The sequence below is a fragment of the Polyodon spathula genome, chromosome 11 (assembly GCF_017654505.1).
Source record: "Polyodon spathula isolate WHYD16114869_AA chromosome 11, ASM1765450v1, whole genome shotgun sequence".
Classification (NCBI taxonomy): Eukaryota; Metazoa; Chordata; class Actinopteri; order Acipenseriformes; family Polyodontidae; genus Polyodon; species Polyodon spathula.
This window is the reverse complement of record NC_054544.1, coordinates 35300180-35318752: the sequence shown is the minus strand read 5'-3', so window position 1 is coordinate 35318752 and position 18573 is coordinate 35300180. Positions and strand designations below refer to the sequence as shown.

The following is an 18573-nucleotide window of genomic DNA, read 5'->3' as shown; positions in this document are numbered from 1 at the left end:
GTTGGACAGTGTTGGTTGTCACACAGGTAATCACTGCTGACTTTGGGCCTTTGCTAGCAGAATAACTCCACTCAAAAGAAACTGAACATTAAGAACACGCATGTACTGTAGGAAAGGATGTGTGCCCCTTAATTGAGGTCCTGCACTGTGTTACACCACAATAGTGTTTATATATCGCTCCTAAACTTGTGTTGTGCTCCATTTGAGCTGAACCCTGTAAACACTGCTAACCACTACTGCCACTATTTCAGGTATGCATGTCATCTTTTTTTTTATTTTATTGAGGAATTTTCTTTCTTTTCTAAAACCAAAGAAAAGTATGTGCATCAGTTTTATAATACTTAAAATTGACATTAGCTGCTACATTTGCCTACAGGACTTTTAAAAAAAAAGATAGCTAGGGATATTGATGCTGGAATAGGTTAACGCATTAGGAGATGGCAGATGCAAGTAACTATCTTGGGCTTCTCCACTAAAATTGAGAATTACATTTTGCAAATAGAGTCACAATTGTTCCCTTATCAATATGAATTATCCAACAAGTAGATATTTGTTAATAGGAGAACCCTCCTGCAAATGCCCGCTCAAGACAGCTGTTCCTTAACATATATTCAAAGGGCACATTACTGATGTTAGAGAATATTTATACAACGTGTGGGTGCAAATTACGTTGATTGTGTACAGTTTCTAAGACTATGGTTACATTCATGGGAAACCAGGGTGGAAAACAGACCATCAGTTTCCTGACGGGTCGTTTCGACTTGAGAGTCTCCATCGATCCATCCATTCATCCTCCCCATCCAGCAGCTCTAATCGCACAAGCCAGTCTCCCCCTCTTCAGTGCGACTGCGTAACTACTTCAAATGCCCTCCTTCCAGCCAAAGAAGCTCGAATCGATTTGCTGTGACGCTGAGGAGAGGCGAGAACAGTGGAGCTGCGTCTGGTAAGAAAACGTCAGAGCGTCTTATTATAAAACATCCCTGTTACAAAGTCGGCTACACATACGCACGCATTATTTCGTTACACCACATTGCCAGAGGTCCCAGCCATGTCGAACAAGGAGGAAAAGCCCGCAGACCAGAACCAGTCAACCTGGAAGGATTTTGTCTTCAACCCGCGCAGCGGCGCGTTTATGGGGCGCACAGCCAGTAGTTGGGGTAAGGAACCGGCAATGGGAAGGGGATCAGTGGTGGGGGAGGTAGTAAATAGAAAGAAAAAAAAACGTACTTGTTCATGCCACATCCATCGCCTAGGAAACGAAAAATGTCAGATGATTCATTCATGATGGGCTTACTGCGGTTGCTCAGTACAATGTAGCATGCGTGACATTATTATTAAAAACAAAAAGGGGTTTCTTTTTGGATTTTATTACAAATTCTGTTTAAATACAGAGGCGTGAGACCATTGTTGCTAATTTGAAAGTTCACAGAGTGACGTCAGTTTGTTTTCTTAAATTGTGTGTTGTACAGATGTTTCTTTGCAGTTATAGTGTTCTCGTGTCAAATTGTATTTATATTCTGTTTTGTGTTGTATTTATGTTGTCAACTCCATTCTGATGTACCTGTCTTTCTCAAGTAGCATCTTCCAATTTTCTGACATTTTTTGGAAGTGGCTGGTTGACTGTAGAATTTTAGATGTATTATGTTTTTTTTTTTGTTTTTTTTTTAACCGGTATCCTGAACTGGTAACTACATTATTTTGGACAAGTGGCCAAGACTAGTTTCATATTATCTGATTCAGACTTTACTGAGATTTGTAGTAGCTAAATCAGAATAAGGCAGTCATTTGTGGTAATAAATACATGTCACAAGGCTAAAAATAATGCCCTAGAGGCTGTTGTTTTTTGTAATAAAAGTACAAGAAAATATCTCATTTTGATTAATGGACATGAACTATAATTTACGTTTCATTTAGGCTTTAAATGCACGTTTTGCAATGTAATGCAGTGCAATGTCGCATTTGTTGCATTTTGTAAAAATTGACTGTAGCTACTATTGACATATATATGTTTTGCATTGCATGATACTGGCATTTAATTAAATGATGGCCTAATCTTTATGATAATAAGGAGTACTAGTAGGCTTAATTGATTCTCTATAATGTATGTTAATCCACGTATGCACAATAAACTGTAAATCGTTTCCCACAATAACTCTTTATTTATTTATCCCGAAAATCGCAAATGTAGTTTAATGTAGATACTTTTTTTTTTGTGACAATTATTTTTTTTTTTTTTCTAATTTCCAGTAATTGATCGATGCATTTTGACACTGGTCACTGAAATTCCTTCTGCTACTGAAAGTGAAAGGGGACACAGTTGTGCCAGAATAGGAGGGTTGTTGCTTGGTGAAAAAATCTTGGCTCCTAAAAGCCTTGTTGTACATGTAGAAAGATAGCCTGGTCTTGCATGTATAGGCAACTGCTGCATTTTGCCAGCCCCCTTTGACTGTGTCGATCTCCACACCAGGCTGAGCTGTTACGTGAGCCCCATATTAATTTGGAATTTAAATTAGACCTCCATGGCCCACATTCTGCAAAAGGGAAATTTCCACTCTTGGCCATCTTGTGATTTCAGCTCCATTCAATCCCACATCATTTCAGTCCCACCAGTGGTTCAAATTTTCTTCCACTATTGGGAGTTTTTTTGTTTGGTTTTGTTTTAACCCTTATAAAAGTGTATCCCCGTAAATTTACACATGCTTTTTTGCAGTTTTCCCATGGTTAACTATGCTTTTCCCATAGTTTAACCAGGTTTGCCATGTTTCTTTAATATACTTTACCGTGCTTCTCTGGGCTTTATAATGCTTACCTATGTTTTACCACACTTTCGCTATGCTTCATTCCACTTTGCATTGCTTTCATTATAATACACTTTTAAACGGGAATGTCGGGCCTTTAAATGTTAAATATGACCCTATCTTGCTTATCCAAGTCCAATAATAAATCCAGTTCCCAATATTCCCAAAGTCCTATATTGTGTGCTTGCCCCAAGATGGGTATTTGTATTTGCCCTGTATTTGGGCTTGTTAATTCAAAGACAGATGAAGAATAGAGCAGTTGTCTTAACATACTCAGATAATTTTCTCAGTCTCACTTATGGTTTTGGCCATGGAACAATGAGCTACACAGTCAAACGCCTTCGATTTCAGTCCTAGGTAAGGTACGCTAGGCTGTACCCATGTCATACAAATCACTGCTGTTGATTGATTTTGCTACTGCAGTCCTATTTGGTGAAGGAGAATGGCAGGTGAGGAAATGTGGAGTAATTCAATGACTTGGTTGGGCAGCAGAGTCTGAAATAGATCATTCAAGGTAAAAAAATATTTGATCTATTTGCATACTGTGTATGCTGATACTTAGGCAAAGGCTATACGTATACAAAATACATTCTTTTTTCTAACCAGCCATTGAAGGGTGAAATATAAAGAAAATAAACAGAATCCTCTGCTGTGTCCCAAAATGATTAGCATAAATGTGGCTAATGTACAGTGTAGTAGGTCTCCAGCAGTATGTTTGCAGAAGATTCCTGTTTTTATTTAAAGTAATTGCTGTAATAGGAAATAGGACAGTGCAGTTCCTAATATCCCAAGAGATATCCCATATATATATATATATATGAAACTCAAACAATTAGAGATAAACTGATACTCAGAACCTATTTAAGGGTCAAAAGATAACACTTGGAGATAATGAAATGAAGGTATTATACCAGTTTTACAGGAAAGCTGATGATTTTACAAACTGCACTTTAGTCTGTGTTTTGCACCACATTAATAATATAAATAATAATAATAATAATAATAATAATAATAATAATAATGAATAAAATTGCCCCATACATGGCAAACCCCCCTATCTCTGCACACAAACACTTTTCCTAAATTATAAGCTTTGGCTTCATAGCCAATGGAAGATTGATTAATTGTCTATTAGTTGCTCCCGGCTTGTTTAGTTGTATACTGACATGTATAGTATAACCACATTGGTGTTTATGTTACCTATACCAGACTGTACATACGATATAGCTGCCTCCATCTTGTGTTGGAGAATACTATATTGGTGGCGAATCTCAGCAGTGCACAAACAGGAGATGAGGCTAGTTATTGTGTATGTCTGCATTAGAGTGATTGCTTGAAATGACCTTCGGACAAGGCCTGTGAAGACAATGCTATGGGTGGGTGATACAATCTGTTTGTTCATTAATCATAAGCAACAAGGGGCTCTTCTAAAGGTCCTAAATGTGGACAAAATAGAACATTGGCATTTCTAACCCAATGGAAATCTTGATGTAAGATAGATACAAGGGTGGTAGGGTGCTGTACTCCCATTGTATCAGTGTTATTGTTATTGTACCTTGGATATGCTCACCATCTGCCTGGTACAATATCAAATCCTGGAGAACAAAACCATATACATGCCAGGGGCATCCCAAAGCTACTGGAAGCAGATTTGTGTTTGGCATCAATGGTATATGGCGAAGGAGTCTGGAAAAAAAAATACTATGAAGCATATTTCAGGGGTGTCTCAGCTGAATTCCTTTCCATATCTGTATTTGTCTTGATCTAGTACTACTGCTGATAAGGCTGACTAGTCAGTTGAGTTGAGCTGGGTCCATTGGTAAATGGTTCATACAAAAAATAATGAGCTCCATGCAATTGTGTATCCTATTTCTGTAATATAGAAAAATCTATTAAATATATAGCATGCAACTGCTAAATATTCCTCTGATGGCATTCCTTGTACTTCAGCACATTCTATTTATAGCAACGTGTACCTTGGAGATCATAAGAAAAGAAAAATGCATAAATTGTTTCCTCAGAAACAAGCTAGCACTTGATGTTTGTCAAGTAAAAATGAACCCTTTTCCAGTGATAAGACATAGAGTGTTCTCTCAATAATCCATCTTGTGATAATTCTAAGTAGGAAAAGGGCTTCTATATTTTTGTGCTTTAGAACAAATGAAATTACAATTAAGGTTGATGTAATGCACTGACTATGCAGAATAGATTTTTTGTATTGTATATCTAGATATTTAACTCTTACAGATATGCAGCGTATATTTTAATAATCTAAGGTAAATGCCTCAGATTTTTTAACACATTACTACATGCAATAACAAATTCAGGTTTCTATAATTTAGGTATGTGGTATTACGATCCACCACAGTGGTGTGTGAAATTGTATTGCTCCCCCAAGATGATTCTTGTAATTGTATTCTGTGGTGTTACATGAAGTATTTTCATGTAATGGCTCTGACGAAAGATATTGAGATAAATGTAATAAACTGTTTTTTAAGGCAAATACAGACGTGTCATAAAAACTGACTTGACTTAAGGGCTTGTCATAATATTGCGTTTGCATGGTTGTTTTTAAATAGAGAGTACAAGCAAGCATGAAATCAGAGTCTTTTGTTTTCTGTTGTGATAATCTGATCGTCTGCATCTCTAGTAGCAACTTTTTGTTGCAAGCCATGTCTTGGGGCATTTCTTTTTATCTTCAGTTACCTTGACAACCATTTTGATCAGTGTAGTATGTATGCATCATCACACTACTATTTTACTATGCATCTAACATGCTTATACCATGCATTTTCCATCCTTTACCATTTCTAAGATGGTTTTACCATTCTTACCCATATTTACTATGGTTTCAATGGGCACATGTTTTACAGCAGTTGATCAACCCATACTTCCTTATGTATGATTGTACATTGTCAGTTTGCTTTTTCACATACGTAAGGCTTAGGATTATAACATGCCCCCTGTGTTTAACTGAGCTTGACTGAGCTGAGGTACATATGTTGTATAATGCCTGCTGCACTTCTTTAATGATAGTTTTATACCACATTGCTTTACTTGTTTTATTCTTTGCTTTAAAATAAAACTCTGTCTTCTGAGATCCTGCAGCTTGTTCAGTTCACTGGGAAGTGGCAACAATACACCTTTTCTGTAACTGGTAGTATGAAGGCCCCCATGAGCATGCATGCAGAGCTTGTAATGGATTACCTGTCAAACTAGTGTAAAACGTGTACATTTGCAGTGTACAATAGGTGAAAATTGTGTTTTGCTGTCTATCTCAAACATTGCACAGAAATAACTAGAGAGATAAGGGTGTCTAATTTTATATAGTGGTCTTGTATGCACAGTATTATATTATAGATCCAACTACAAAGTGAACAGACTGAATTGTTTTATGTATGTTACAAAATGGAATGTAAGGTATTGGGAGATAGAATTAAGTGGGTAATGGAAACAAGCACCCAAACTAAAAGAAGCCACTAAACCCTCACTGATACGGTAGCATGCATTTTTGCTTTGATACCCTGTGGGGCTATAACATCCGAGATGATGTTCGTGTAACAGAAACTGATAGTTTATATCTTTCTCTTCTTTGCAGCTCTGATTCTTCTCTTCTACCTAGTCTTCTATGGTTTCTTAGCTGGACTTTTTACACTCACTATGTGGGTCATGCTTCAAACACTGGATGACAATGCTCCAAAGTATTGTGACAGAGTCCCGAGTCCAGGTAATGTATGCATACTCATTCAGTAGTAAGTATAATACATGCATGATTGTACTCAGAGTACAAGCCCATCCCCTGGGGTGTACTGGATGGTGATTGAGTGCTAGATACTGTGGGACTGTATACCCTTAGTGTGCACCAGTGTGTTCCTTATGTAATGATCAGGAAGAATCTTTGTTCCGTTGCACACTGGTGGTGTCCCACAGCGTAACCGGAGCACATCCAGTCCTAACAAGCTGCCACAGTGGGAGACTCTTGATCCTGTGCTCCAGAGACATGTCTAAACTTGTAGCGAAAAGTAAAATTGCTATGGTGTGAAAAATGAAGTGCTGTAGAACTATACAAAGAAAAAGCAAGGTCAGGAAGAAGGAGAGAACTGCAGGTTAACACCCTGTATCAAAAAGCCTTTGAGGCCACTTTTTTAAAAGCACCCTGACCCTGCAGAATTTTGACCTTTTAAGAGGAAGAAGAGAATCGCACTGTTTTAGTAATTTATTTTTGTTACAAGTTGAGGACTCATGCATTGGTTCATTTTAAAGTTTATGAAGTAATAACTGTGTCTTCTACACAGTTGACAAGAAAAAAGTGTCATTCCCTATTGCCTATTTATATTACCCCCAGTGTTGAAGCTGAAGCTTCTTCAGACAATCCTCAGTCTTGTCTAGAGGGAATTATGTTGTGATTTAAATATATAAATATTTTTAATCTGCCAGGCTGTGTACAGTGTTCAGTTGTTTTTTAAACTGAAAATCACAGTTTGAAGCAATCAGATGTATGTTAATATGTCTTTTATTACCATAAAAAGGTGCCTCTTGTTTTCAAAAGCAACACTACCTCTTCTGCTGAATAAAAACGACCTCACACTGTTCAATTAAAATCTCTGTTAAAAAACATTTCACAACCATGTAACATTAAATTATTGATATAATCTTTGGTGCAGTGATAGAATATAGATTTAGGGTGGGAAATCAGAAACTAGCAGCTAGAGAGTTCATGAATGCATCTACCATCTTTTCAGAAACTGCAATGTTAAATCTCAAGGAACACTATAAAATGTTTCATATATTAGTAAGGGTTATACTTTCTGTTATTTAGGTTTTCTGAAGTAGGTAATTGAAAATCATCCTCAGATGAGCCACGGAAGTTCCTTTCCTCCCTTCTTTATTCTTTACACGGCTCTTATGAGGAGAGAGTCCCCTTTTCTGTAGGTTACACATTGTCACAGCCTATATTTACAATATAAATCACTGGTTTGTTAGGAGAGACAGCAACATGACGAGACCTGTCATCAACAGCTTTAATGCATCAGTGTTTACCTTAAAACAATGAATAAGATCATTGCACAGTAACATTGAAGTTCCTTTGGATTCCACTGAATAGCCTATATTTTTGTTTTATTTGTTTTCTTAGAAAATGTCATTCCTTTTGACTATAGACATCCCTAAGAATCTGAAGCATGTTCTACAGAGAGTGAATAATAAGCAATCAGTCGTTTTATGGAGGTTAATAAATGACAAGGGTCTCCAGTCAAAAACACTCTGTCATATTTGGTGATTTTCCATGATAAGGATGTCACCTTTATGCGAACATAAGCACAGTGAGGTAAAACTGATGAAAACAAACAAGCTGAGGATTGTGAAATTGCTGGGAGTTTCCTTGCCAGCGATGGGTTTAAATCTCCCAAATCTATAGTCGGAACCATTGGGAATGCAAAACCAAAGTTTATTTCCCTTTCATATCAGGAGCAAGTAAGGTTGGTTGCCCCTGTTCTAAATGACCAGTTTAATGGGTAAAGATTATTAAAACTTGCATTATCATGAAACTTCAAGGATGTATAACAATTATAAAGTATATATCTGGAGAGAGACTGGAAGAAAGGAGGTTTCAACACCTTCCCTCAATTGTTTTTTTCAGGCGATACTCCAGTTTGAGGGGATATATTTGGTAATTTTATCAAACTGGCTCTTTATTTTCTGCTGTTGACTTTATATTGGTTCTGCTTAGACTATTAACTGCTCATAGACTATACTCTAGGAGAGAAAGAGGCTGTTGTTCTTGCTTCAGATGGTTCTGTACCACCTGACTCCTATTTTTGTTTACGGAACTCAAGGTTGGTTTAAAAATACACTCGGAGAAGGGAAGGTTTCCCAGTGCTTGTAAAATCAAAACCTGAATCATGAATTGTATGCAGGCCGGGCACCCTTTTAAATTGAACAAAAAAATCATTGTCTGACCAAATGGGCTCCTACATTACAAACATAATGTTATTGTACAACACTAAGAATGATTTAAAACCTTGGTTTTAAATATCTAAATCCGGTCACACAAAAAGCTACTGTTTCCCTAGAAGATCTTTTAGGAAATGAAGATAAAACTGACATTTGAATTGCTTCACTGTTGACGTCAAGGTGGTGAGGGGAGGTGTTTTCTGGTAGAATATTCTAGATGCCTTGTAAATGTTGTAACGCAGCCCTTCGAAGCCTGATGACAGGAGAGTTATCTGACTCTTTCTTGTACCACAGTAATGTTTGTATATTTTCCTCATTTGATCTTTACTCCTGTTTCCCTTTGGATTGGTGCTTTTCAGTGGATCCTGGCTTTAGTGGTGGTAGTTCTGATCATATCTTTGATTTGAATGTAAGATTAAAATATATCTGAACATTTACTGGTACTTCAAATAATTCTTCTTTTTAAAGTACAGTTACCTTGCCTTTGCACATTTACAGACACAGTCAGTGTTTTACCATTTGGAAATATCTCCAGAATTACCTTCAACAAAAATAATGTTTATTTGTAGTAGCAACTGTTTTAATCTCTCTCAATCCATACCAATACATAATTGAATAAATCCTTGTGCTCACTGCTGATTCATGATATTGAATAGACCTAGTTTGCTGAAGCTTGTTACTTTAATATAAATTACACTGCGTCAGACAAAGTTGTCTTTATTCAAACTTAGTCTAAGATTTAATTTGGACTTCACGATACATTCCCCAAACTTAGGTATTTTGCAGTATAAGTTCCATATGCTGTATTACGTACAGTGTTAAAGTTTCTTACCATAGGTAGCATTTGTGTCATGCTGTTATCTGATCTTGCCATCAGCAAAACCACCTGTAGTTGGGGACTTTGACGCTGCATGTAAAAATATATACATAAAAGAGTATAAACAGACATAGCTCTCCAGACTAACATGTTTGTACTTTATTGCAGGGCTGGTAATCAGGCCAAAGACCCTGGATATAGTGTATAACAGATCTGACTCCTCAAAGTATAGCCACTACGTTCAGCATCTTGAGTCATTTTTACAGCGTAAGTATCAATTGTAATTTCAGTGAAGGTAAAGGGTATACTGTAAATATTTATTCTATAGTTGTGCAGAAAAGCCAGATAGGTATAATGATTCTACAGTGTTTTGGCAGTAGATTTCAGTGAAATAAACAAAATGCAATTATATGGGGATCCTTTTCGTATGAGGGCTCTTTACAGAAATTCCTAGTAGCAAACTTATCTGATATCCGTAGCTACCTTCATGTTATAATAGTAATTGATCAAATCACTGTAGTTTTACAAAGACCTATCCGACTTAGATCTGGGATGTGATAAATGTGTGGCAGTTTGGGTCTGTGGGTGCAATTTATATAGTTTATCAGTTACTGTTGAAAAAATAATTTACTGCTTGAAGTTGAAGTTACCATGATTTCTTCATTTTGCTAGTTACAATAAATATTCTAATTCTTAATAATTTTTTTAGTAAAACCCTATTTCAGCATAATGTAAGATTTTGTCATAAATCTGTGAATACCACTATCATTAGGCCCATCAGTTAGGACTTTACTATTGTATTCTTTTTTTTTTCCCCTCGTTGCAGAGTACAATGATAAAGATCAAGATAAAAAGCAACCATGCCTTTCTGGGAGCTACAATATACAAGATGATGAGACACTTCCCAAAAAATCGTGTCCGTTTAAACGCAGTCTGCTGGGACAGTGTTCTGGATTACATGATCCCAGTTTTGGCTACTCAGAGGGAAAACCTTGTATACTTGTGAAAATGAACAGAGTATGTATCACTGGATGCTTGTAATACTTGGAAGACATAAACAGAGGCAGATGTAAATACTGCAGATTTTTAAGCCCATATTGATTACTGTCATTGTGCTCATAAAATGCCCTATAAAATACAGTATGTAATGTATTTATACATTATTAATATATTAGTGTGATGAGGTAAATGGTTATATGAAGAGTTAAACACATTTTATTAATTAGATTTGTTGTGGACATTTTTACAAAATGCATATGATATTGTGCTCTGCAGAAACCTATTGTGCCTACTACCTAACATTCCTAATTTGTAACGCGGCAGGTATGCCCAGACTAACAGCAGGCGATAACAAAACAGACAACAGACACCAACGGAAGTTATTCCCCCATATATAGTAGTTCAGAATGTGCCATGTGATATTATATAACACGTTAATGGATTTTAGGTGTTTACACATAGTACCATTTGTAGAACTTCAAATAACATTTGCTTAACCACACATGCAATATATATATATATATATATATATATATATATATATATATATATATATATATATATATATATATATATATATATATATTGATGCATATTATTATACAAATCATAAAGTAAATAAAATGTGTTAAAAAGTGTCAGCTTTTGGAATTCAGAATTTCTACAAACCCAGACCAAACCAGCAGCATTGCTTATCACTTGTTTATCTTTTGTATGTGGGAAGTAAAGCATAACTAAACTAAATGAAACTACAGATGATAATCTAATATTTGTGTGAGAATGCTGCTGCTCCTTCCTTGAAGTAGTAGTAGTAGTAGTAGATTTCTTAATCTGTCCTTGTTAGTTCACTTTTTTTCAATTTGTCTTGTTCTCTGAGGTTACCATTGCAGTAGTTTTAATGTAGCATTTTTGGTATTTAAAAATCATATAAAAAGTGTGTGTTTCATGTTTCCCTCCTCTTTTTTGCTAGATTATTGGACTCAAGCCATCAGGGGATCCTTACATTAATTGCACTGTTAAGGTTAGTAGTTTAATTGTTACAATTCAAACCCAGATGCAATGCCAAACACCTTTCATTGAAGTTTCATACATTTTAATTGTCTTGTGTGGCCTAATATTAAAATGGAAACGCTTTAAGTTCATCCTTACTACAAAAAAAAATAAATAAATTATATATATATATATATATATATATATATATATATATATACACACGTGTGTGTGTGTGTGTGTATATATATATATATATATATATATATATATATATATATATATATATATATATATATATATATATATTAGTACCATGAAAAAGTATTGGCTCCCAGTTTGATTTTCTGCATTTTTGCATATTTGACTCTGAGTGTTATCAGATCTTCAACCAAAATCTAATATTAGATAAAAGGGACCCTGAGTGAACAAGTAACACAACATTTTGATACTTATTTCATTTATTTATTAAATAAAGTTATGCAGCACCCAATGCCCCCATGTGAAAAAGTAATCGCCCCCTTAGACTCAATAACTGGTTACACCACCTTTAGCAGCAATAACTGCAACCAAACGCTTCCTGTAGTTATTGATCAGTCTCTCACAGTGCCATGGAGGAATTTTGGCTCACTCCTTCATACAGAACTGCTTCAACTGACATTTGTGGGTTTTTGAGCATAAACTGCCACTACATCTCAATGGGGTTTAGGTCTGGACTTTGACTAGGCCATTCCAAAACTTTAAATTTCTTGTTCTTCAACGATTCTGATGTAGACTTGCTTGTGTGTTTCCGATCATTGTCTTACTGCATGACCAAGCTGCCCTTCAGCTTCAGCTCACGGACGGATGGCCTGACATTCTCCTGTAGAATTCTCTGATGCAGAGCAGAATTCATGGTTCCTTAAATGGTGGTAAGGTCATCCAGGTCCTGATGAAGCAAAGCATCCTCAAATCATGACACTACCACCACCATGCTTGACCGTTGGTGTGTGGTTCTTACTGTGGAGTGCAGTGTTTGGTTTTTGCCAGACATAACAGGGCCCATGTTGGCCAAAAATTTCCACTTTTCACTCATCTGTACATAGAACATTGTTCCAGAACTCTTGAGGATCATCCAGGTGCTTTTTGGTAAACTTGAGATGAGCATTCATGTTCTTCTTAGTGAGCAGTGGTTTCCGCCTTGCTACTCTGCCATGAATCCCGTTTTTGCCCAGTGTCTTTCTGATGGTGGAGTCATGAACACTGACCTTAGCCGAGGTGAGAGAGGCCTGCAGATCCCTGGATGTTGTTCTAGGGTTCTTTGTGACTTCCTGAATGATTTTACACCTTGCTCTTGGAGAGATTTTGGCAGGACGGCCACTCCTGGTAATATTCACTACTGTCCCAAACTTTCTCCATTTGGACAATATGGCACTGACTCTGGTTTGGTGGAGACCCAGAGCCTTAGAAATGGCTTTGTAACCCTCTCCAGCTTTTTTTTTTCATTCAGGAATTTCTTTTGATCTTGGCACAATGTGCCTGTAGAACCTGTGTGTTGACAACTTCACTCTGATTGTAAGGGCCAAAGTTAGTCAGATTTATATTGGGCCTGATTGTTAACCAAAGTATTCAAACAGCTGACCCTAATTATCCCTTTAATTGGGTTGAGTTAATTGGGGGGGGGGGGGGCAATAACTTTTTCACACCTGAAGATTGCATGTTTGATTACCTTGTACACCAAACAAATGAAAGAAGCACCAAACTGGTGTCATTTTTTCTCTCAGACTGTATACTACTACAGCCCACGAAAAGATCTGACTAAATTCAATGTGAAAAATTTGCAAAAATGCAGATAATCAGACAGGGGGCAAATACTTTTTCACGGCACTGTGTGTGTGTGTGTGTGTGTGTGTGTGTGTGTGTGTGTGTGTGTGTGTGTATATATATATATATATATATATAATACATTACACACTTATGTTCACTATGTTACATATTCCGTAAATGTTATTGCGTATGAGGATTAATACAATGCTATATAATATTTGTTAGGTAAATGCAACTACTGTAATGATATTTTTTTAATAGCTCAGTCTAGGAAAGTTAAATGTCAAGCTCCTAAGGAAGCCTTTATAATAACCTCATACCAATATAGTCATTTATAATAAATGTTGGGTTTTTTTAAATGTTTTTCTGTTTGTCCACCTTGTTCATTATGTCTGTTTTCACTTGTGTGTTATTTCTCTTTATTTCTGCTGCAAATATAGCCTTAGCCAGTTTTAACATTGGTGGGTAAGATACAAGTGCAAAGTGTGTCCTAGGGTTCTGAAGTCTACATTTCCCTGAAAGAATGGCCAACAGCAGTGCTATTTCAGCGATGCTTTGGTAGAACTTTGTGTAGTGCAGTGTATTTCTTTACAACTTGAAAGGCATTTATATTATACATTCTGTTCCTCAGTTAAAGCTGGTGTGATTGTCTTTGCATTAAGACAGTCAAGTACTAGGCCTATATGCTACTAGATAAACTGGCTACTAAATTACAGAGTTGTTGGCTTACTTAGTGTTAGCCATATTGGTGCACAGTTTAACAGCCACCAAATGTAGCTTTTAAACCCCCAATTCTGCCTAGTTAGTGGAACTGATTTTTATCTCAAGCCATTTTATTTGAATTTTGCAAAATAATTCACTTCTACATACAACTGCATGTTAAAAAAATAAATAAATAAATAAAAAATTGTCATTTTTATTCAATAAATAATTCCCTTGAATTATATTAAATATGTTGGAATGTATACAATAAATGCCTTTAGCCATTACCCCCTTGAACACTGTTTAAAACTAACCTTTTAAAAACATGTGCATAATACAAAATTGTGCTAACGATTTAAGTACCTGTACACATACTGAAATAAACCTTGGTCTTACCTGCTGTTTCTTCATATCTTTATCCGTTTTATATAATTTAAATATGTTTTGTGCTCATTCCTCATGCCATTGTCACTGGGTTATTTCTTCCATAAAAAATAATTACACGCCAATTGGGTATCAGTGCTGGATTGCGTGCATAGTAATTAGTGTTTAATCTGTACAGCAGATATTCAAGATTTTAACATTGCATCAAAACTGTATTAAAATGTACTCTGTTGGGTAAGCTTCACACTCCAATCTCTACACTGCCCTACTTTCCTGTGCTTAAACTGACATGTTTGGTTCCAGTCTGTGCTTCTTTTATTGCTGTTAGCATAATGTGGACTAATCTCCACTGGCATTTAAGCAGGGACCAAAGAAATGATTCTTCTGTTACCCAGAACTAAGGGAGTGTGTGTTACCTGTGATTTAAGGCTGGCACATTCCATGCTATAAGCTGTATTCTGTTTTCAGTTGCACCTTGCATTTTAACTGAGTTATGTTATCTCAAATGGTTTATGTCACATCTGGGGTAACCACATGGTGAAGTAAGTGCTGTTTGCCAAGGATGAGCTTGGGGAATATTAAACATGCACATTTCATAGAAGTTTGTGTAATTGGTAACCACCTTTACTCAGTGTAAGTAATATGCTCATGAACTGTATTAGGCTGCTAAGCTTTTGCAGAGCTTTGTTGTGACTTGAACATGCATTTGATTGTATTGGTATTAGCTTCTATGCCTTTTTTTTAACTCCTTAAAGACCAGTCTTTTGCATTGCAGTATTTTTATGAATAGTGCATATAAGAAGCTCATATCAGCTCCTGGAATGGAGTTTAAAACATCTTTGATAAACAAATACACATCTCTAGTGACACCTAATCAGTCTGTAATAGGTTTTACAGGTTTAGTACAGATTGCTAGGGAAATGGTTGGCAAATTATTTAATATGTGGTCTTTAAAGGGTTAGAGACTATAACCTGTCATTTTTTTGCCTTTTTCTGTATGTTTTTAAGTAACCTAGTAGCATTATATGCACATTGTAGATAAGTAGTTACTGTACAGTCATTTATAGTAGAGATTAACAAGATTCAACATCAGTTTTGCTGCCTGCAAAACAGTAACAGAGCATGCAAGCATGCCTTTGTCATCACATTAAACATATTTACAGTAGATGAACTAATTGCTTTGTTTGCAATGTTTATATTTTGGAGTTTAGCTTGGGCAGGAATTGCTAGATACTTAAAATAAATGAGGACAAGTTTTATGCATGTATATTCTGAGTATTAATTTGCTTTCTTTCATTTCCGTGCAGAAAGAAGGTAGTGATTTTAATATGCTGTATTTTCCTGCAACTAAGAATTTCGATCTTATGTACTTTCCATATTATGGAAAAAAAGCTCATGTAAGTATTGCCGTTTTACGTATTATCCTTTTAGCTTGTTATTTTTGTTGCATGTAAATGGATATTGTGCAATATTTTAATAGCAAATACAAGAGTTAAGGGTGTTTGATATTTTAGAGACCTATAGTTTTGCACAATTATTTAAATATTAATTTATAAACCTGAAATACAATTCTGTTAGACACCATGACTAAGACAACTAATAATCATAATAATAATAATAATAATAATAATAATAATAATAATAAAGGTCTAACAGATTCTCATTATAAATTTAAAATTACATGATAACTTTTTAATATAATTTCATCACCTTGCACTTTTTCATTGTCTGTACAGCACAGTGCAGTACATTAACTTGTTACGTGTATGTTTGAGAGAATTGCTGTTAAGCCATTACATTAAATGTTTGTGATTATTTAGATTAATGAGGATTTGCCTGTACAACTGTCTATCCTTAAATATCTTCACACAGTAATCCACTGGTTATTGTGAACTGTAATGTTATATCCCATGTCCAAGAGGTAGATTCCTGCTTGACTAGTTGAGGTTGGAATTCTTGATTTAAGGTTGCCATTTGAGCTATCAGTGCTGCAAACAACATTGAGCTTCAGCCATATTTAGGCAGGCTGTGTTTTCATGTGGAAACTGCTGTAGGCATCAGAATAGACTGATTTGCTTAGCTTGGTTATACACCCTCAAGATGCAGAATGACACTGTGAGAATCTGTTTCTTTTTTTGTTTGTAACAGGAAACATACGTGCAGCCTTTGATTGCTGTAAAACTGATGCTTGAAAAGAAAGATTATGATAATGTAATAACATTGGAGTGCAAGATAGAGGGATCAAGTAACCTGAAAAACAATGATGAACGGGACAAGTTTCTGGGACGAGTGATTTTCACTGTTAAAATTACTGAGTAGCCAAAGCTGGAGGTCTGCACGGTGCCAACATTTGTGTTGTCATTTAATTTTTATCAACTGGACCTGCCATTCTAGGACATAAGACCACTTTGAAAGAGGGATTGGAGTTAGGTGGCATTCATGGTAGCATGATGATTTGCTTCCAGGTATTAGTTTTTAATCCGTTGGACCAGAACATGAACTTATTAAGACATCGTGCCGTATTAGGGACCTGTAAATAGCTGTACTTCAACCGTTTAGTAACGTGGTCTTTTTTCTATTGTGATGTAGATTTTATCCCCACTGAGTGTTGTTTTTTTTGCTGTTTCTATGTACATATTGAATGGATTTAACACTGGTTTACCTGTCATATTCCACAAGGTCAGAACATTTAAGGGATCAAATGAAAAAATAAATAAAATGAAAACAAAAAAGATAAAATGCTATCTGGCCAATGTGTTTAAATGATTTTATAACCTCTGCTAGAATATTTATTTGTGCAGATGCTTTAAGACCTGTATGGAAAAAAAAATCTTAAAATAAAAGTGATTTTAAACAAAAAATTAATCCATGTGATATTTAAAAGTATTGTGTTATTTATTTCAATTACTTAAACAGGGTAGATTCCTAATACAGCAAAACTAAAATGTATAAACCTGATGCAGACCTCATTTCAGTACCATTTTTATTCTATATAGCAATGTTAATATGTGGGTCAGTATTACTGGTTATACAGGCTTAAAAATAATTTTTAGAGTTTCCATTCCCACATTATTTTAACTGCGATTTTTGTTTTTGCAACTAGGTCAATCTGTGTCAATGCAAATACTGATTTAATGCAGATTGACGAGTCTGAACGCACGGTCATTTTGAACAAAGGACAGTAGTTCTGGGACGTGGAGAAAAGAGACAAATAGCCTCACTGATAGCAAAGTGGACATCATAGGAGTTAGGTGGTGCAGCAGGTTTATGCACTAGCCTTTCACCTATAGCCCTAACAAAGACTTCACACAGTTTGGCACTGGGTACCTTGAGTCTCAAAGTCTCACAAAAGAGTTACAAATTGGATAGGCCTGGAGAATGGGTTGGTTCCTCTTGGGAATCCTGCCAGCTCTGTTCTGTTGATTAACAGCACTATTCACAAACACCCACATTCATTAAAAAGTGATATCTTTTTTTTTTTTTTTTTTTAACCCCTTGTCACTATCTTTCATTGAAAAGTCTCTGATTTTGATTCCTTTCCATTATTTGATTTGGTATATATTATTTAATAAAATATTGTTTAGGTAGATTGTTTAGTCCTAGCTTGGTAACAGTAACAGAAAAAAGGCATTTAGGCAAATCAGGCCCAACATCCACAAGAGGCAAGCGAGTTCCAATAGCCTCTGGGGAAAAATAATAATTTATATAACAGAAACCCAATGGCCACATTTTTAATTCCTGTAACATTCTTTGAACTGATATTACTGTGTATTGAAAAACATTAGTTAAAAAGAAAAAAAAAATACAAATCGAGCCAATACAAAAGCATGCTTTGTATATTGAGAGAGCTTGGACTTACTGGGTTGAAACTACAATAGAGCCACTTGTGCATGCTTTACATCACTGCTATTTTTAACTGTTGTGTGTTGGCTGGCACTTCAGTGTTGCTAAGACCCCGTAGAAATTAGAAGAATACCTGCAGGGTCTTCTTGTTAAATAATGAATGAATGAATGAATGATATATGTAAATCCACAAGATTACCAGACAGTGGGTCAGTTCTATTTAGATGACATATAAGCCAATCTGTGCTGAACTTGGAGATGGACATCTTAAATTATTCGTAA

At 35.7% G+C, this 18573-nt stretch overlaps 1 protein-coding gene across 1 annotated transcript; it reads left to right on the top strand.

Annotated features, from left to right (window-relative positions):
- Positions 1-884: 884 nt before the first annotated feature.
- Positions 885-17309, top strand: LOC121323714 (sodium/potassium-transporting ATPase subunit beta-3-like). The gene is made up of 7 exons (XM_041264928.1): positions 885-1157; positions 6397-6525; positions 9736-9834; positions 10394-10584; positions 11537-11587; positions 15756-15845; positions 16597-17309. Exons 1-7 carry the CDS (start codon positions 1049-1051, stop codon positions 16765-16767), a joined length of 840 nt encoding a protein of 279 aa, XP_041120862.1. The 5' UTR covers positions 885-1048; the 3' UTR covers positions 16768-17309.
- The last annotated feature ends 1264 nt before the right edge of the window (positions 17310-18573 follow it).

What these genes read in the sequence shown, in the direction of transcription:
- LOC121323714 (XM_041264928.1), top strand. Translation starts at nt 1,049, where the DNA reads ATGTCGAACAAGGAGGAAAAGCCCGCAGACCAGAACCAGTCAACCTGG. An exon ending in GCGCACAGCCAGTAGTTGGG is followed by an intron (nt 1,158 to 6,396) that starts GTAAGGAACCGG and finishes TCTTCTTTGCAG; the next exon opens with CTCTGATTCTTCTCTTCTAC. An exon ending in TCTTGAGTCATTTTTACAGC is followed by an intron (nt 9,835 to 10,393) that starts GTAAGTATCAAT and finishes CCCTCGTTGCAG; the next exon opens with AGTACAATGATAAAGATCAA.